Source organism: Rattus norvegicus, chromosome 6 (genome assembly GCF_021556685.1).
Source record: "Rattus norvegicus strain SHRSP/BbbUtx chromosome 6, alternate assembly SHRSP_T2T, whole genome shotgun sequence".
NCBI classification, from domain to species: domain Eukaryota; kingdom Metazoa; phylum Chordata; class Mammalia; order Rodentia; family Muridae; genus Rattus; species Rattus norvegicus.
This window is the reverse complement of record NC_141539.1, coordinates 101,442,393-101,462,448: the sequence shown is the minus strand read 5'-3', so window position 1 is coordinate 101,462,448 and position 20,056 is coordinate 101,442,393. Positions and strand designations below refer to the sequence as shown.

At 44.3% G+C, this 20,056-nt stretch overlaps 2 protein-coding genes and 1 long non-coding RNA gene across 9 annotated transcripts in view; 1 reads left to right on the top strand and 2 right to left on the bottom strand.

Annotated features, from left to right (window-relative positions):
- Window positions 1-7,203: 7,203 nt before the first annotated feature.
- Hspa2 (heat shock protein family A (Hsp70) member 2) lies at window positions 7,204-9,944 on the bottom strand. Of its 2 annotated transcripts, NM_001433314.1 has the most exon segments (2): window positions 7,204-9,602; window positions 9,844-9,944. In NM_001433314.1, a coding segment is annotated over 1 exon segment (1,902 nt). In that variant the 5' UTR covers window positions 9,598-9,602; window positions 9,844-9,944; the 3' UTR covers window positions 7,204-7,695.
- A 195-nt stretch (window positions 9,945-10,139) lies between these two features.
- The window catches only part of LOC120103556 (uncharacterized), a 19,271-nt gene continuing 9,354 nt past the window's right edge, over window positions 10,140-20,056 (top strand). The window contains exons 1-3 of one of the 4 annotated variants that reach the window (XR_015623133.1): window positions 10,140-11,420; window positions 12,809-12,944; window positions 14,709-14,845. This is a non-coding gene — a long non-coding RNA (uncharacterized LOC120103556). The remainder of the gene's footprint in view (window positions 11,421-12,808; window positions 12,945-14,708; window positions 14,846-20,056) is intronic. The other 3 variants (XR_015623132.1, XR_015623134.1, XR_015623135.1) reach the window with 3 other exon arrangements.
- The window catches only part of Zbtb1 (zinc finger and BTB domain containing 1), a 24,301-nt gene continuing 21,955 nt past the window's right edge, over window positions 17,711-20,056 (bottom strand). For 2 of the 3 annotated variants that reach the window (XM_087553236.1, XM_087553235.1), the window contains exon 3: window positions 17,716-19,671. In XM_087553236.1, coding sequence (XP_087409362.1) covers window positions 19,635-19,671 — 37 coding nt within the window. In that variant the 3' untranslated portion in view covers window positions 17,716-19,634. 3 annotated transcript variants of the gene reach the window in all.

Sequence of the window (20,056 nt, the reverse complement as noted above, 5' to 3'; positions counted from 1 at the left end):
GTTTTAACCTACTTCAGAAAATATCCATATCTCCAGGACGGTGTTGGCGTTAAGCCTTTGAGGCAGAAGTAGACATCTCTGAGTTGGAGGTCCTTAGCCTGGTCTAAAGAGTTCCAGTACAGCTAGGGCTACACAGAGAAATCACGTCTTGAAAAACAAAAAATAAAGCAAAACAAAACAAAACAAGCTCAGCCTGCTTTCTTATAGAATCCAGACCACTAGCTCAGGAATGACCCCACCCACAGTGGGCTGAGCTCTCCCCGACCCTACAGCCAGATCTCACGGAGGCATTTTCTCAGTTGAGGTCCCCTTTTCTCTGGTGACTATAGCTTGTGTCAAGTTGACATAAAACTAGCTGGTACAGTGTGTAAAGCATTAGCCTTGGTAATTACTCTAAATTAATGCTGCTCTAAAACAAAAGCACTAACCACTTGCTCACCGTGATGGGTATTCAAACGAGGTCGTGCTCACACAGGTCACAAACTTTGTGCTTTTCTCTTTGCAGTTGAACTGACCAGCAGATTTGGGTTATTTCCCCCGATGTAAGCAATACTAGATGAAGAGAAGACCTGGGAACGAGTCTGCCTTTGTATCTCCACAGCTGAATAAGTGTGAGACGCACAGTCGATACCTGACTACCCATAAACTTTACAGTGACGGTAGCATGCATGTCACTGCCTGCCCTAGTCACCCAGCTTCCAATCACTGACTGTGGAGGTCTAAAACTGTGATCAATACATTCCTGTCCTATTCACTGGAGCCAGTTCTAGCTGTTGATCAGGTTAGTTCAAATGCATGGAAATCTATCTGTGTACCTCCGGTGTTAAGTTTGAGGAGAAGGGAAAAGCCTGCTTCCTAATGGAAAAGGGGAAAAGATAATACCCTAGATGCCAAGAATTATTTAACATAATTCCAATTCATAAATTGGAGTGGAGTGAACCAGGAGAAAATGAGATACAGTTTTAGAAAAGGCTAAGACCAAAGAATCTAGTTATTCCACAGCCGGTAGAGAATGTGGAAATAAACCCAGATACCCCTCTAAATGTATTAAATGCTAACAGAAAATCAAGGGTTTTATAGTCCTCAGCCCTGTCTAACCTCAGTCTAAACTAAGGTGAACGGAAGCTCCTGAAAAATTAAAAAGTATTTAAAATTAACATGAAAAGCAAGGCATGTGGTTCAGGCTTGTAGTCCCAGTACTCTGGAGGTGAGGCAGAGGCCAGACTGGGGCCTGCATGGCAGAAGTGAGAGCTGACTGCAGATGGTGGCCCCCTGACATCCACAGGCATGGGAAAACTTGTTAAAGTTTATACTGTAATAAAAGAGAAGTATCCTTTAAGTATCCTGTGGAAGAAAGAGCTCTTGTTTGTGCCTGATCAAGAAACCTGCCTTAAGAGCTTATAGACACCAAGGAGAGGGCTTGAAAAGACCGATAAGCGGTTAAGGATACTCTTGTACAGGACCTGGGTTTCTTTCCCACTGCCACATGGTGGCTTTTAACCCCTTCTGTAACTCCAGTTTCAGAGAGCCAACCCCTTCTGATGTCTGAGAGCAGGAGGCATGCATATGGTATACATACATATATACATACATAACACTTGTAATGTGTAAAATATTTTTTTTAATTAAAAAGCAACTAAGAGCATGTAACACAGAACAAAATTTCTGGTCTCAGACTTTCAGACCCAACATTAGCTGCACAGAAGCATGGTAGCATATGCCTTAGTCCCAGCACTCGGGAGGCAGAGGTGGGCAGATCTTCGTGAGTTCAAGGCCAGCCTGGTCTACTTATTGAGTTCCAGGACAGCCAGGGCTATGTAGAGACACTATTTCAAAAAAAAAAGAAAAGAAAAGAAAAGAAAGAAAAGAAGGAAGGAAGGAAGGGAGGAAGGAAGAAAGAAAGAATCATATGTTTATTTAGTGAAAAAGTCATAGAGTTTCACAGTGTTGTAATTCTGCTGAGGAAAGAAAAGAATAAGGCTTGAGACAATCGTGGTGCGCATGTCTGTAATTCCAGCCCCGGAGACACGGGTGGGAAGACTGGGTTCAAAGACTGCCTGTGCTACACAGCAAGTTAGACTCTAAAAAGCAGAACCCTTATGATGCCAACTGTTGAATTAACATTCATGACTGCTTACTCCTACCCTTCCCCTACACCCAACCTTCTCTGCACTGAACGTGGTGAAGAGGAGTCCTTGGGTCTTAATTTTTTTCTAAAGAGACATTTTAAAATTAAGTATTGCCTCACTAAGCCAGAAGTGAATACGATCTAAAATATTTACATCCCGAGGATCATACCAAGAATGAGACTGGATTCCTTTAAAGACCTGTAATTTTCACTCAGGAACGAACCTTTGTATATCATCCCTAGTTGACAACATTTACTCATGCCTATTTATGAACTAAATATACAGAAGCAATTGAACACTCCTACTCTCATTTAAGATTCGTGTGTGTGTGTGTGTGTGTGTGTGTGTGACTGAGTGCGTGTGTGTGTGTGGGGGGTAGGTATGTGCACATGAATGCAAGGGCCCGCAGAGGGCAGAGCAGTCAGACTCCCCTGCAGCTGGAGTTGCAGGCAGTAGTAATCCACCTGCTATGGGTGCTGAGAATGGAACCCCAGTCCTCAGGAAGAGTCTGTGCTTTAAACTCCTGAGCCATCTCCCCAGCTCCTTCTCCTCTCATTCTTTATTTTCCTTTGGTTTTTCTAGACAGGATTTCCCTGTGCAGCCCTGTCTGTCCTGGAACTCACTCTGTAGATCAGGTTGGCATCGAACTCACAGAAATCTACTTGCCTTTGCCTCCTGCTGGGCTTAAAGGTATGCGCCACCACCATTGCCCTGCTTCCTAACCCTAATATATGTCCCCTTAGCAACCTTGTAACCTCTGTGTTTAAGTGAGATCTTACATGTGTAGTTACATGTATGTGGCAGGCAGTGTACCAAGAACATGATTGTCCTCTCCTTGTGATATGGAGCCTGAGGATGGAAGCAAGGGTTTGGTTTTATTTTAATCAAGGAGGGGTGTGCTTTACAACTTCTTTTTTCTTTTTTTTTAAGACTTATTCTTTTATTATATATAAGTACACTGTAGCTGTCTTCAGATACACCAGAAGAGGGCATCAGATCTCTTTACAGATGGTTGTGAGCCACCACGTGGTTGCTGGGAATTGAACTCAGGACCTCTGGAAGAGTAATTGGGTGCTCTTAACCACTGAGCCATCTCTCCAGCCCGCTTTACAACTTCTACTACCTCCAGTTTCAAGTGGGAGTGCAGTATGTACCCATCCACAGAGTCTCATAAAAGATCTTTTTATTTTATCCAGATATTCTGATTGCACTCCTGTTTAAGATATAAGATTGAGCCAGCACAGTGGTGGCACATGCCTCTGATCTCAGCAGGCTGATCTGAGTTTGAGGCCAGACTGGTCTACAGAGCAAGTTCCAGGACATCTAGGGCTACACAGAAAAACCTGTCTTGAAAAACAAAACAAACCCAAAACAACAAAAGAATATGATTGATAATAACGGGGGTGGGGTCTGGGGGGCTGAGAATGTAGCTCAGTTAGCAGAATGCTTGCCTAGTGAGAGGACTCGGTGGGTAAAAGTGCTGGTCGAGATGCCCGAGTTCAAGCCCTAGGGCTCATGTGGTGGAAGGAGAGCTCCCACTCTCACAGGTTATCTTCTGACTTCCGCATGTGCACTGTGGCAGGAATGCAAACACACAACAACTCTAAAACAGAACAGGCTGGAAAGACGGCTCCGTGGTCAGAGCATTCGCTGCTCTGGCAGAGGACCCAAGTTCAACGCCCAGCACCAGTGTGGAAGCTCATAACTGTAACTCTAGTTCCCAAAGATCGGATGCCCTCTTCTAGCCTCAGTGGGTACCAGGCACACACATGGTGTATAGATAAACATATGGGGAAAAGATCCATACTCATAAAAATTCTCAAAAATTATTCTCATTAAGCCTTTTGTGAATATTGAGTGGGTGATCTGTTAAGTATCATGTAAGCTACATTAATATCCCCTAAGATGCATACAAGTGTTCGTCCCTTTCCGTTATACAAACAAAATGCTGTAAGAAATTTAGGGATTCTTAGGGCTGGAGAGATGGCTTAGCAGTTAAGAGCACTGACTGTTCTTCTAGAGGTTCTGAGTTCAAATCCCAGCAACCACATGGTGGCTCACAACCATCTGTAATGAGCTCTGATGCCCTCTTCTGGTGTGTCTGAAGACAGTTACAATGTACTCATATACATTAAATAAATCTTTTTAAAAAATTTTAGAGATTCTTTCAAAATGTCACAGATCTCAATTACTGTAAACAGTATACTTTATTTTGATAGACTGCCTCCATTTAAACCGGAGACATAGTCATCAGACATTCAGATACAAATGTGCCTGTTTTAAATGACCCTTTTTAATCCCTCAGCTTCTATTCTTAAACATGTTGCATTTGCTTTAGTTGCTCCAGCTACTACTTGGAAGTTCGAATGATGCTAATTATTCTGTGGGCTGTAACTTAACCCCCCCTAAGAGCAAGCATTGTTTCCACTGTTATTTGACCAGGGCTAGGATCTCATCTGGTAAGGAGTTCCCAGGTGTTCTTGAGTTACTGGTTTCAATTAACTCCTGGAAACAGTGGTTATTTTAGTGGCTTTATCTTAGTAATATTCAAATCTAGATACATTTGAGAAGATAGAATTAAAAGTTTAAAAGGTCCCCCACAAAAAGGCTAGTTTTTACAAATTACGTTTCAAAATAACAGGAAGAGAGGTATGTAATACATCCAGGTTGGTGTGATGGCAAGAGGTCAGAGTTCAGAGGTCAGACCACGTCGTAGTGGTCATTCTTTAGAGACCCGAGGTGAATCATACCAACTCCACTTGTAGAAAGGCCTTATCGTTTGAAGTTGGAGCAGGGATGTTTTCCTTAGAGGACAGGGATTCTGGGTGCTCAGCTAGCATGAACAAAGTACCAAGTTCAATATTGCCCTCAAGTAACCCACTCCTCAAGATTGGAAAATAAAAACCAAATCAACCAAACAGCCTTGAACTAATACAGGACTAATGAAAGAGCAATAGAATGGATATTGTCCTGGTAAAACTTGTGTTAAAAAGTCACTTTAAAGCCTTTAATCCCAGCACTTGGAAGGCAGAGGTGGGTGGATCTCTCGTTTGTAAATTAGAGGTCAGCCTTGTCTATGTGAGTTCCAGGATACCTAGGGCTGTCTTTAAAAAAAAAAAAAAAGTAACTTTAGGCCAGGGGTGTTGGCCATGAAGTTGAGATGGCAGCATCTGGGAGATGAAGGCATCAGCAGCTCAAGGTCATCCTCAACTACACAGGTTAACCTGTGTGGCTCCAGGCTAGCCTGGGCTACTTAACACACTGTCTCAACAATCATTCTAAATCTATTAGTACCAAAGTACTTCACCAAATGTTTATGGGATAGCCTGTGTTGTTGTTTCACCACATCCTTTAATGTCCATTGCTGGAAGATTTCACTAGTGTCACACCAGCATAGATTAATTAATCTGCCTCCACATTTCCAAAGTATAATCTTTGAAAATGTTGTAAGTATTCTGAAGCAGTTTTACAACTGTCTATTTATCTTCCTTCCCCATCTAAGTGAGCCTTGTTAAAAAAAAAAAAGGGTCTATCTATTACATAGGGGTCAACTATAATGTGACAGTCATTTCTAAACCCAATATCCTTGCTTCTAATTTAAAAAAAAATTTCATATAGGTACACTGTCATTCTCTTCAGCCACAAAAGAAGAGGGCATCAGATCTCATTATAGATGGTTGTGAGCCACCATGTGGTTGCTGGGATTTGAACTCAGGACCTCTGGAAGAGCAGTCAGTGCTCTTAACCGCTGAGTCATCTCTCCAGCCCCTTGCTTCTAATTTTTAAATTGACACAACTATTTTTCTAAAAATAAATCTGTGACTAACAAAGAAGGATCTACAATAAGTTGGAAATATAGCTTCTAAAACTAATATTTTAAAAATGAAGCAAAATTTTATGTAAAAAAGATAAAATGTCTATGTGCTGTTAAAATTATGCATCTTCAAATTAACTACTAGAACTCCCCCAAATTCCTCCTAAATGAACTTTAAAATGTAATTCCATTAAAAAATAAAACCTAGCCAGCCAATGGTCATACACACCTTTAATCCCAGCATTCAGGAGGCAGAGGCAGGCAGATCTGAATGCAAGAGCCAGCCTGGTCTACAAAGCAAGTTCTAGGATAGCCAGGGCTACACAGAAACCCTATCTCAAAAAACCAAACCAAACCATGCCAAACAAAACAAAACAAAACAAAACAAAAGAAACAACAAACAGGGGTTGGGGATTTAGCGCAGGGCCCTGGGTTCGGTCCCCAGCTCCAAAAAAGAAAAAAAAAATTTACCAAAAAAAAACAAAAAACAAAAACAAAAAAAAACCCCACCAAAACAAACAAAACCCCAAAAAAACTAAAACCCTAATGGATCAGCAGGTAAAGATACTTGCTACCAACTCAAAAACCTGAGTTCAATCCTGGGGACACACATAGTAGAGAGAACCACTCACACGACTTGTCCACCCCCAAACAAATGTGATTTTAAAAAAGAACTGTAGTAGTGATTTGAGACAGGTAGTGTAAAAGCTCTAAGATCTTCAAAAGGGAAGTAATTAAAACTCCCACTCAGGTTCTTAGGGAATTTGCCATAAGCTCAGACAGTTGAGAGGCTTTATAGGAAGTAAAAACAAGTCCCAACACACTGGGACTCAACATTGCATCATCTTGAAACCTGCCTGCTGGCTCCTGTTTCAGGACCCTGTGTATCAGAGCCCATGTTTCTGTGCCCCTTGGGCTATTGAGAAAGATGCTGTCATTTTTGTTACTCTGGAGAAAAACTACCTTGTACAGGACTAGAGTCCCGCTTGTACTTCCCTGCAACATTCAGATGGCCTTGTTGCTGTTGTCTTAGAGCTGGATACTAAAGCCAGGACTTAGGAGTTTAGATTCACCTGAAAAGACCCCATCAGGTTTCTGTATGCTAAAGGTTAACCAAGATTCTTCACCCCTTAAATTGGTGATTTGAGGCAGGCGCTTCGTCTGAGAATTAGAGAAAAGTGGATTAGACAAACTTCACAGCACATTTTCTTAAAGAGCGACGTGAGTCAAACATAAGAGACTGAAAACAGCAGACAGCAATTTTGAGATCAATTTCAGCTTTACTTTGAATGTGCATTTATGTGTTTACAGAATATACCTGTCTTTATTACCGCAGTGTTTACTTTCATCTCATAGTACATAAAAATAATTCAAGCTTCTCTGTATCTTAGTGTAACCAAGCTTCCATAGGACAGGTGTGCAAACATCAGGTTTCTCATTTCAAGCAAATCTCCACGTACATACTTAAGCTTAACAACAACAACAAAAGCTCAAATCAGCAATCGCTCTAAATGCATTAAAGAGAAACCTCATTTTTCCCCCAAATCAAACTTTAGAACTAACTTTTTATAACTAAACTAAGTTGTTGCACCTTTCCTTTCATATGTATGCACCAGGCTAAAGACTTCCAACAACAGATCTTACTTGGCACAAGGACATTTCAAAGAAACCAAAACAAAAGGGAGAAAAAGAAAAAGAAAAGAAAAGAAAAGAAAGAAAGGAAAAGAGGTTTACGCGGACTCCAGCGCAAGCCTAGTCCACTTCCTCAATGGTGGGTCCTCCAGAGGAGCCGCCGCCGCCTGGACCGCCTTGGTAAAGTTTGCTGATGATGGGGTTGCACACTCTCTCAAGCTCTTTCTGCTTGTGTTCGTACTCATCTTTCTCTGCCATCTGGTTTCGGTCAAGCCAGTTGATCACCTCCTGACACTTGTCGAGAATCTTGTTTTTGTCCTGCTCGCTAATCTTGCCCCTCAGTTTCTCGTCTTCCACCGTCTGCTTGATGTTGTAGGTATAGGACTCAACCGCGTTTTTGGCTGCCACGCGATCGCGATTAGCTTCATCTTCCGATTTGTACCGCTCTGCCTCCTGCACCATCCGGTCAATGTCGTCTTTGCTCAGACGACCCTTGTCGTTGGTGATGGTGATTTTATTTTCTTTGCCGGTGCTCTTGTCTGCAGCAGTGACGTTAAGAATGCCGTTGGCATCGATGTCAAAGGTGACCTCGATCTGGGGGACCCCGCGGGGTGCTGGAGGGATCCCAGTTAGGTCGAACTTGCCCAAGAGGTTATTGTCCTTGGTCATGGCCCGTTCGCCCTCGTACACTTGCACCAGCACGCTGCTCTGGTTGTCTGAGTAGGTAGTGAAGGTCTGCGTCTGCTTGGTAGGGATGGTGGTGTTTCTCTTTATGAGTGGGGTCATGACACCGCCAGCTGTTTCAATGCCAAGCGACAAGGGAGTCACGTCGAGTAACAGCAGATCCTGCACGTTCTCAGACTTGTCGCCAATGAGGATAGCCGCCTGCACGGCGGCGCCGTAGGCCACCGCCTCGTCGGGATTGATGCTCTTGTTCAGCTCCTTGCCGTTGAAGAAATCCTGCAGGAGCTTCTGGATCTTAGGGATGCGGGTAGAGCCGCCCACCAGCACTATCTCCTGGATCTGGCCCTTGTCTAGCTTGGCATCGCGCAGCGCCTTTTCCACCGGCTCCAGAGTCCCTCGAAAGAGATCGGCGTTGAGCTCCTCGAAGCGGGCGCGGGTGATGGACGTGTAGAAATCCACGCCCTCGTACAGCGAGTCGATCTCGATGCTGGCCTGCGTGGACGAGCTCAGGGTGCGCTTAGCGCGCTCGCAGGCGGTGCGCAGCCGGCGCACGGCGCGCTTGTTGGGCCCAATGTCCTTCTTGTGTTTGCGCTTGAACTCCTCCGCCAGGTGGCTGACCATACGGTTGTCGAAGTCTTCGCCACCCAGGTGGGTGTCGCCGGCCGTGGACTTGACCTCGAAGATGCCATCCTCGATGGTGAGGATGGACACATCGAAGGTGCCCCCGCCCAGGTCAAAGATGAGCACGTTCTTCTCGCCGCCCGCGCAGCCCTTCTTATCCAGGCCATAAGCGATGGCCGCTGCTGTGGGTTCGTTGATGATACGCAATACATTGAGACCGGTGATGGTGCCCGCATCCTTGGTGGCCTGGCGCTGCGAGTCGTTGAAATAGGCAGGAACAGTGATGACTGCGCTCTGCACCTTGCCCCCCAGGTAGGCTTCGGCGATCTCCTTCATCTTAGTGAGGACCATGGAAGAAATCTCCTCAGGGAAGAAGGTCTTCATCTCCCCTTTATATTCCACCTGCACTTTGGGCTTCCCACCTTCGCTCACCACTCTGAACGGCCAGTGCTTCATATCCGACTGCACCGTGGCGTCTTCGAACTTCCGTCCGATCAGCCGCTTGGCGTCGAAGATGGTGTTTGTGGGGTTCATGGCCACTTGGTTCTTGGCGGCGTCGCCGATAAGGCGCTCGGTGTCGGTGAAGGCCACGTAGCTGGGGGTGGTCCGGTTACCCTGGTCGTTGGCGATGATCTCCACCTTGCCATGTTGGAAGACCCCCACGCACGAGTAAGTGGTGCCCAGGTCGATGCCGATAGCCGGGCCGCGGGCGGACATCCTGACTGAAAAACAGGCAAAGCAACGTTAGGACGAAAGAGTCAGGAGAGGCAAGCCGGGACCCGAGCCAACGGTCGCTTCGCACTGCTCTCCACGAGCGCGACTAGCGTCTCCCGGATCCCCCTGCTGGGCTTCTCCGTCTTATAGTCGTCCTCCCACCCCACCCCCTGCTTTCTGGAAACTCTCAGAGCCAATCGGTCCCCGGGCCCGCCCGCTCCAACCCGTCCAGCGATCCCACAGGCTTGCCTGGTCGGAGTGACCAGCCGGTGGTCCAACAGATATCTAGGTGGGTGAGAGCGGGACTCCAGCCCCCAGCAGGGAGACCAAGGGGCGGCCGTTATGCAAATGAGCCCCGCCCAGTGCCTCCAGCCGCTTGGGGGCGTTAAGCTCGCGCCAAGGGAGCCAGCGTGAAAAGCCCCCTTTCCCCTTTCTCTTTGCCTTTTATAAAGCGTGATTCGTTGACATCTTTTAGATTGGCGGGGCAGATGCCCAATGAACAGCGCGGAACCCGAAGAGTGTGGCGCTGGGGCGCGGCGCGGGGCGGGGCGCGCAGAGGCAGCACGGAAAGGGCGCTGGCCTCCCGAAGGCTCCCGGGGTCGAAATTCTTTCTGAGACGGTTGCATCGAAAAAAGAACGGCTGGGATCGGCTCTCGTCTTTCCCGCCTCTGCTGTTCCTGCAGCGGGGACCGGAGCTGGGTGCGGGGTGGTTCCAGGGCGGGGACTGTGAAGTTGGGCGGGTGCGAGTTTTTCCCCTCGCGCGTCTCGGAGAGTGCGCGGCGGGGGAAGGCTGCGTGCGCGGTGCTTACCCGGGAGGCGGGTGGCTTTCCCGCCAGTGCGAGAAGCACGGCCCCCGAGCCACCTCCTTGCTCGGACCCGCTGCCCGGCCTCGGTCCAAGCTTCTCTCTCCGCTTTCCTGGTTTAGCTTCTTTCAAGCGCCCTAATAGGCAGTTTTGACTACTTCGCGGCACGGCGTAATAAGCCAGTGTCACCCTCTGACTCCGGTCCCCGCATACGCGATCCTGTTTAGGAACTAGTCATTTGGCGCGGAGTTCGGTTGAATGAGACTTTTTCCTGCGGAGAAGTTAGGTTGGCAGCACAGACTTGTGAGAGGAGGTAGATGAGAAAGAGTGAACATCTTTGGCTCTTGTTTAGCCGGAATATGAAAATAATTCTGGAAAGTACTCTCTGGTACCAGGGGGTGGGCAGAAGCTGGCTCCTGTAAAAGGACTCCTGGAGGAAAACGGAGACCTGTAATGTAGAGCCACCGCCCGCTTCACCTTACGGATGGGAAGCTGAGGACAGTCGTCGCCTTAAAACTGACAGGTGCCCAATAGGAGATGAGAAGAAAAAAGGAACTGATCCGTCCTTAGGCCATTGTGTGAGAAGGGTAAACAGAAATCGGGAGAAGTCCAGTGAGAACACAAGGCAGAGAGGGGCACACTGAGCCTGAGGGAACATGTCAGAGCATCCCTGAGGAGGTGACATGCCTAATTCTGTTGAGGACTGTAGGAAAAGCATTCTTTACCAGGTTGAGGTATTGGAGTGTGGGCAACGTGAGGGCAGATGAGTTAAGAATCGAAGAATGGCTTGCCTAGCAAGCACAAGGCCCTGGGTTCAGTCCCCAGCTCCGAAAAAAAGAAAAAAAGAATTGAAGACTGGAACCGGGATATGTTCAGCAGCTTTTTGTGCTGTTGGGATTTATTTTTGTCTTTGAAGCCTCAGGAGAGAACCACCCCTTTGAAACTGGCTAGTAAGTTATGTGAGAGACAGTAAAGGAGAAGAATTTTTGTATGAGAAACATGAACGTTTTCGTTGTCTAAAAGGTAATGTTGACAGATTTCTATAAAACATCTAAAAGAGTTTCTTATTTTTAAAATGTGTGTGTGTGTGTGTAACAGTAAGTGGGCTTACCCTCTGAGCCATCTCTCCAGCTCAGAGTTCTATAAAATTTAATCAGGAAAAGTTTTAAAGATTCTTTCTATTCTGATATGTAATTTACAGTTTCAAAAACACGTTTGCCATTGGTAACTGCAATTCTCTATTTTCTATGAAAGAAATTGAAGAAAAACTTGAAATAGGAAAGGATTAAAGAAAATATCAGAGCATAAATGGTAGTCCGTGCTTACTTACCTAGCACTAAGGAGGTTCAATGGAAGAGGAGAGGGGGGTGGAGCTGAAGAGACAGTTCAGCAATAAAGAGTACTAACTACTCTGGCAGGGTCCTGGGTTCTGTTCCCAGCATACATAAAACCACCATTAACTCCAGTTCCAGGGAATGTCACTGTTTTCTGACGTCCTTGGGCTCTTGTACTCAAGTGCACATAAACTCATAAAAGCAAGCACATAAGTAAAACAATAAATAAACCTTAGGCAAGCAGAAAGTACACATCCGTGTAGACAGAACACCTTCATTATATTTGTACTATTATAAATATATTTTAAAATGAATCTTTAAATAAGGAAGGTAGCGGACTGCAGAGATGTCTCAGCAGTTAAGAGGCTTGAGGCTTGCTCTTGTAGAGGACCTAGGTTCGGTTCTCAGCAGCCACATGGTGGCTAACAAATATCTGTACCTCCAGTTCTGAAGGATCCAACGCCTTCTTCTGGCCTCCAAGAGCACTGCACACGACTCAGGCTCTCTCCTTATAATTTCAGCAAAACAAGACTGAGAGCTGCCTGTCCCAAACCCCCTTGGAAAATACAGAGACCCTTAGACCGTCAAAGGGAGACGTCCATTTCTGAAGTAACTATGTCCCATTTATGCAGTCGTTGCAGACAAAACTTGCAGTCTTCCACCAATTTTAACAATTTTCTGAGGTGACAGCAGCAGTTATACCTGTGTTTTTATTAGCTGAATTTTTCTGCTTTCACTTTTCACCTGGTAAAATTACATGGTTCATATGGAACACTGTATCTTGAGCCTTCTCCATAAAGATACGGTAATAGGACTTTCAGGTGACACTTCTTCAGTCATAGAATATTAACACATACTCGGGGCTGGGGATTTAGCTCAGTGGTAGAGCGCTTAGCTAGGAAGCGCAAGGCCCTGGGTTCGGTCCCCAGCTCCGAAAAAAAGAACAAAAAAAAAAAAAAAAAAACACACACACACACACACACAAAAAAACACATACTCATTGTGTCAATACCTTTTATGTTTCCTGTGTATTATGTTTTAAAACAGGCTCTTTTTCTTTTGATAATTATAATTCAGAACACATTAAAAGCTCAGCCCAGGTGGGAGTGGTGGCACATACCTAATCTCCACAGTCAGGACCAAGAGGCGGGATGATCACTGCATAGTGAGTTCCAGGCCAGTATGAGCCAGAGACTGAAACAGGAAACCCAAAGTAAGTAAAAAATTAAAACCACAGGCCACTACGCATTAGTAAATCAAGCTTCTTACCAGATGATATTGTGTTACCAGTGGTGTAGCAAAGTAGGCAAGCCCTCCCAAGACTGCCCACTACTGCAGTCTTTCTGGAGGACTGTGGGGCAGTGTTTTTGTTTTCGCCTTGAAGAGACCATCCCCTTTATTTGATGTTAATTTGTGTGAGGTTCTTCCTCAGGAGATAATAGAAAAAGCCTGTGCTATTATGGTGGTAACAGTAAATTGGAAATGGCATAAATATCTAACAGAAAAAACAATTATATATGCTATGGTGAATTATGTTTGTGTATTATATATGTATATATGATTTTTGTGCATATATTTAACATGTACATATATATTTATATTTTTTTTCTTTCCTATTAGCCTTGGCTGTCTCAGAACTCATTATATAGACCAGGCTGGCCTTGAACTCACAGTGATCCGTCTGCCTCTGCCTCCCAAGTGCTGGGATTAAAGGCATGCACCCTCTGTCCAGCTACCCAGCTAGTCACAAGATTTTTAAAACTAATGCTAGACTAGCATTAACACTTGGAAGCATTTAGCATCACATCTCTCTTTTTTGCTTTTTAAGATTTGTTTTAAGGGGTTGGGGATTTAGCTCAGTGGTAGAGCGCTTGCCTAGGAAGCGCAAGGCCCTGGGTTCGGTCCCCAGCTCTGAAAAAAAGAACCAAAAAAAAAAAAAAGATTTGTTTTAAATGTGCGTCTTTGTCTCTGTATGGTATGTATGTGCCTACAGAGGCCGAAGAAACTGGGCTTCTGGGTAGTCATGTGTTGGTTAGAGGTGGGTGCCGCAAACTGAACTCAGGCCCTCTGGAAATGGAAAGTTTGCAAGGGCCTCCATTGCTGAGCTATCTCTCCAGCCCTGTTTACAAGATTTTTTTTTCTTTTTTTCAGAGCTGGGGACCGAACCCAGGGCCTTGCGCTTGCTAGGCAAGTGCTCTACCGCTGAGCTAAATCCCCAACCCCTGTTTACAAGATTTTTAATAACACAGGAAATTGCCCTTGATATAATTAAGTGAAAATGAAGATACTCAACTTCTGTATGCTTTTATTTTTAAGATTTATTTATTTTATGTTTGTGAGTACACTGTTGCTCTCCTCAGACACACCAGAAGAGGGCGTCAGATCCCATCACAGATGGTTGTGAGCCACCATGTGGTTGCTGGGAATTGAACTCAGGACCTCTGGAAGAGCAGTCAGTGCTCTTAACCGCTGAGCCATTTCTCCATCCCTTCTGTGTTTTTATTTTTTATTATCTGCCAACATACATTCACCTGAATGCATGTCCATTCACTCGCACATGTCCCAGTCACTCTCCTCTCACTCCTATGGGACAGGTTGTCTTGCTGAACCTGAGGCTTTTGGTGGTTTGTGTAGACTGGAGGTCAGCAAGCCCCAGCAAGCATCCTTTTCCCACATCCACTCAGAGCCTCAGGGCTGGAGTTATGGATGTGTGGGGCGCATTCATCCCGATATATGTGCTGGGATCTGAACTCTGGGACTCATTGTTGTGTTGTTGTTGTTGTTGTTGTTGTTGTTGTTGAGGAGGAGGAGACAGGTTTCTCTGTGTAGCCCAGGCTGGCCTCATACTTAGAGATCTACCCTTGTCTGCCTCCCAAATGCTGGGATTAAAGACATGCACCATCACAGCCCAGCAAACTCTGGTACTGTTAATCATGCAGCAACTGTTCTTTTTTTTTTTTTTTTTTCTTTTTTTCAGAGCTGGGGACCGAACCCAGGGCCTTGCGCATGCTAGGCAAGCACTCAACCACTGAGCTAAATCCTCAACCCTGCAGCAACTGTTCTTAAACAACGAACTATGTTACCATCTCCAACTTCTGTATCTTATTCTACTAGGTATGAGAACTATGCCAGAATTTAGATAGCAGGATTATTAATAATTTTATCTTTATTATATTATTATAATTGATTTTTTTTTGAGACAGGGTCTTGTGTAGCCCAGACTGACCTCAAACTCACTATGTGGCTGAAGATGACCTCAAACTCCTGATTCTTGGCCTTACCCTCCCAAGTGCTAAGATTATAAGCGTGTGCCAACATGACTAGTTTATTCATATAAGGATTAAATGTAGGGCTTCATGCATACTAGGCAAGCTCTCTGTCAACTGAGCTACCTCCCTAGCCCCTACAATTGACAACTAACATGGCAGCTAACATTCAACTGAAACAAAATTCTTCAGTCCCATTATTTACATATAACCAGTACTGACTTCCAGCAGGTAAAACCTCTCCCTATCAGATCATACATAGACTGTTTTCAAAATATTTTCTAATCCAATTTTCACAGATTCGTGAAAGGCTCAAGAGCTTTAACATACTGTAAATACTCTTAAATCAATCCCTCATACCCAGAAGAGTATCTGGAAGACATAGGAATTCCTAGCCTGGTGGGTTTTGATTTTTGACTTGGTGTTGATTGAACCCAAGTTTTCATGTTCACAAAGCCTGTAATGCCCCTTATCTATCTCTAGACTGTATTTGCAGCTCACTCACTTTATTATACATTACCCAAGGCATAGCATTTCAATCTGAAAACAACTTCTCCTTTCCCCTGGGTAAGGAAAAAATCCTCTTACACATTTCTGTATTAAACGACACTGCAGAGCCCAACAGTAAGACAGGTTCCTATCTGAAAACATCTGCACTGGAGATCTCAAGCTAACAGGAGGCCTGAGGTGATGTGTGATGTATGCACTAGTGCACCAGAGGCCTGAGGTGATGTGTGCGCTAGTGCACCAGAGGCCTGAGGTGATGTGTGATGTATGCACTAGTGCACCAGAGGCCCGAGGTGATGTGTGCACTAGTGCACCAGAGGCCCGAGGTGATGTGTGCACTAGTGTACCAGAGGCCTGAGGTGATGTGTGATGTATGCACTAGTGCACCAGAGGCCTGAGGTGATGTGTGTGCTAGTGCACCAGAGGCCTGAGGTGATGTGTGCACTAGTGCACCAGAGGCCTGAGGTGATGTGTGCGCTAGTGTACCAGAGGCCTGAGGTGATGTGTGATGTATGCACTAGTGCACCAGAGGCCCGAGGTGATGTGTGCGCTAGTGCACCAGAGGCCCAAGGTGATGTGTGCGCTAGTGTACCAGAGGCCCGAGGTGATGTGTGCGCTAGTGTACCAGAGGCCCGAGGTGATGTGTGCACTAGTATACCAGAGGCCTGAGGTGATGTGTGCACTAGTGTACCAGAGGCCTGAGGTGATGTATGCACTAGTGCACCAGAGGCCCGAGGTGATGTGTGCGCTAGTGTACCAGAGGCCCGAGGTGATGTGTGCACTAGTATACCAGAGGCCTGAGGTGATGTGTGCGCTAGTGTACCAGTGTTCACTGGCAGTAGAGGACAGGGCTGAATTGTCCTGGGACCTTTTAATCCCACCCAAGCCCAACCTCTCTTAGGGTTGGCATTGTTTTGAGGAGGCTTGAAGAGAAAATGAGTAAGAGTTTGCAACTTGAGGTTGTATAAGCAGATTGGAGTTCAGCTAATGTTTCTATTTAAGGTCTCTAATAAACAGTGCATTTTATAAATCTTTGAAGTGCTCCCCATCCCTTTTGGTGACAGGGTCTTGCTACATGAGACAGGTTATCCTTGATCCTCCTGTCTCAAGTATCCTTTGTTGGTTTTCCCCTCATACATCTTTACTGTGTGTGAATACACATACACATGTCCTTGTGTGTATAGAGGTCAGAGGATGACAACTTGAGAGAGCTGGTGTTCACATGGTTCTGGGGACCGAACTCAGGTCTTTAAGTTTGGTGATAAGCGCTGTAACCTGGTGAACTACTTCATGAGCCCTAAAGTGCCTGGCCTTAAAATAATCCTCCAGTTCCTTGTCCCCACAGGAGGAAAAAAAAATCACCACTTGTTTTCTTTCACTCTTAAAACTGCCTTATTTGGTATAGTGATTTAACCTATAATTCCAGAACTCCGAAGGCAGAGACAGAACCAGTTTAGGGCAGCCTGGGCTACAGAGTGAGATGCTGCCTCAAAAAAAAAAAAAAAAAAAAAAAAAAAACAGCCCCAGCAAACCAAAGCTTAGTGTTAAGTTACAGCTAAATTGAAGATACACAGGACCATGGGCGAGGAGACGGCCAGGTCCCGTGTGCCCAGCTAGAATCCTGGACCCAGAGGGATGCTTTTTGGGAGAGGTGCCCAGAACCTGCAGAAAAATTGCTTTCTTCATTCTGTGCGACCCTGACTCGTGGTCCTTGGGGAACAGTCCGAAACAATCTGGCAAAGCAAGGCTGCCCTTTCACGGGGACAGGCAGACCAAATACTCCATTATTGTCAACACATAAAAGGTTCCTTACCTGAAAATAGGGAAAGCAAATTATACCGGATAAGTTATTTCTTTGAATAATAAAATGTTTGCTATTAAGTAAGTCAAAGATTTTATTTTTTTACTTTATCAGATTTTTATACATCACTATTTTGTCTCAAGGGATACACCAATGAATTTGTTTTCAGGTTGGCCATGAAACAATATTTTCCAATTGTTCTTCTGTATCAGAAACGAATAAACAAAAAACAGGATTCAGCAGTAAAGTTTAGCCAATTCTCTTTGGGCCACACATAACCCCCTCTGGTGACATCACAGTGACACTAGAGGACAGGAGGGGTTGGTAACTTATCCGACTAATTATGTTTTAAAAAGAGTCAGCTTGCAAAACAATGCAATACAAATAAAGTAATATACAGACAGCTTAACTTCCGGATGTAGAGGAGGGACTTTTATTAGGTAAAAGCAACGGACTTTAAAATGCAACAAAAATAGCTGTATGTAATCCAAAAATTACAGTTAAAACAACATATAGAAAATAATCACATTATAATATGCACGTATGCCACTTATAATTATTGTAATTCATTACACATGTGGTTAGTACAGTCAAAATCCAAGCCGTTTTCTTTAGTAAATCTAGTGTGATAAAAATGTAATAAAAAAACGTTGAATCATTTCTATCTTGATCTGGTTTCTTGAATTACTGGAAAGTTTCTCTGTCTTCTATGTATTTTAGGGAGCCTGCAGTTCTATGTGCTTCCTTAATGTTCCCTAAAGAGATTAACTCTGGTGGGTGTTTAAACTAGTGTTTTGTCTGTGATAGGGTTTCAGGAAGCCCAGGCTGGCTTTGACTTCAACTCTATAGCCCAGGCTGGCTTTGAACTTTTCTTGCCCCTCCCACCTCCCAGGCACTAGGACTACAGGCAACTGTCACCATGCCTGGCCTCTGGCTTTGCTCTGTGGGGACCTTTCTTCTTTGCTCTCTTTTCTTCTCTATCACCAGTATGCTACCGGGTGGACTCTTTCTCTGACTTTTCAGCCAAAGTTTCTAGAACAGTATTCAAGTTCTTGCTACCTCAGAGTTAGGATTTTCTTCCATTTTTAATAAAAAAAATTTTTTTAAGACAAGTCTCATTATATACCCTTGGCTAGCCTGGAATGCATTACGTAGACCAGGCTGTCCATGAACTTAGAGATCAGCCTGCCACTGCCTGGGATTAAAGGTGTGTGCCACTACATTTTTCATTTCCTAAGACAGGTTTCATTGGGTAACTTATTAAAATATTTGAAGAATTTTGCATGAAAACAGAATAAGCATTTAAACATTTGATAGTACACACACACACACAAACAAAGCAATCAGGAATTAGTCACATAGTTAACAAAAAGTAAAAGAAAGTCTATTCACAATAAGGAAATAATATGCTCCTAGGATTCCTACGGTCAAAGAGTGCATGTGCAGCGAAGCATTTGTGGTCATAGCCAGACTCGACTCTCACTGAATCCTTCCTTCAGGATTCCCACAGGCATGTTACCATTTCATCTAGTGCTTAGCTTTATGTTGAGACATGAAGAGCGTGTCTACATGGCACTACACACTAGTTCTGAGATTAACAAACAGTCTACACTAAGGGGTCGTAGTGGTAAGTTCGGAAGAAAATAATGTATGATTTGTGAAAATCTACCACTACTGAACAATAATGCTCCTCCTCTTCGAGAGACTTAGAGGCTGCACTAATATCCACAAGCAAGTGCGTGACTGGTGAGAAAGGAAGACCAGTGTTCTGTTGCCATAATAGCTACATTATCTTGTTAAAGGACTGGCCTTGGATTTTCTTTCTCACTACCCATCTTTTACTTACACTCTACAGATATTTTTAGTATCCTTTTAAACTGCTTAAGTACATTTCATAATATATAAGCTACAATTTTGGTTATTTTTAGAATGATGTTTTTATGGAAATACATAATTATCTCTCTATATATAATGTATGTAAGAAGTCTAGCAAGCCCTATTATTCTAGATCCGTGAAGATACATGACAAAGTTTCATTTTAGTGTAGCTTTAATCATTGATGTCACATGACTTTTACAGTAGCCTTTCTTTAGCAGATTTCCCATAAGTACTGGGAGAGTCACTGTGAATCAGTTTTGTTACAAGGTGATTCCAAAGTGATGTTTATTGAGTTTTCTTGGATCTTTGCAACTGGAACTTTAGGGATGATGACGTTTGTCAGGAGGACAGAAAAGACGGTGCCGCGTCAAACCTGACTTCCTGGGTCTGCACTTAAAGATTATCTGTTGAAGAATGGTTCTTCCCCATGTCCTCTCCAAATTCAGATCTGTCACTTCTCCAGAGGCTTAGAAGGCCCTACTGCACCACTGCCACACAGAAAAAGACAAAACTCAAGAAAAATAGTATCACAAGTCAACTGCTCTACAAGACAACATCATGCTTAGGTCATAATATTTTAGCTTTGGCACAGAGTAGGAGCCAGAGAACAGCTCCTAGAACTCAAACTTACTTCTCAAATGCAATGCACTGTACCTTTCAAGTATAAAGTATCATAGTGATATCATTGTTCAAATACAGGCACCCTTTATTTTTATTATTCATATGATTTAAGTAAGGATGGCTGGGTAAGTCTGTGTGACGGATGGAGAATCGATTACAAGTGAGAGGGAAGGAAGTGTGTTTGCTAACGACAGACATCCGACTGACATACAGTTTAATGTTCGTGGTTTTAGTCTGCAGCCATCACACAAA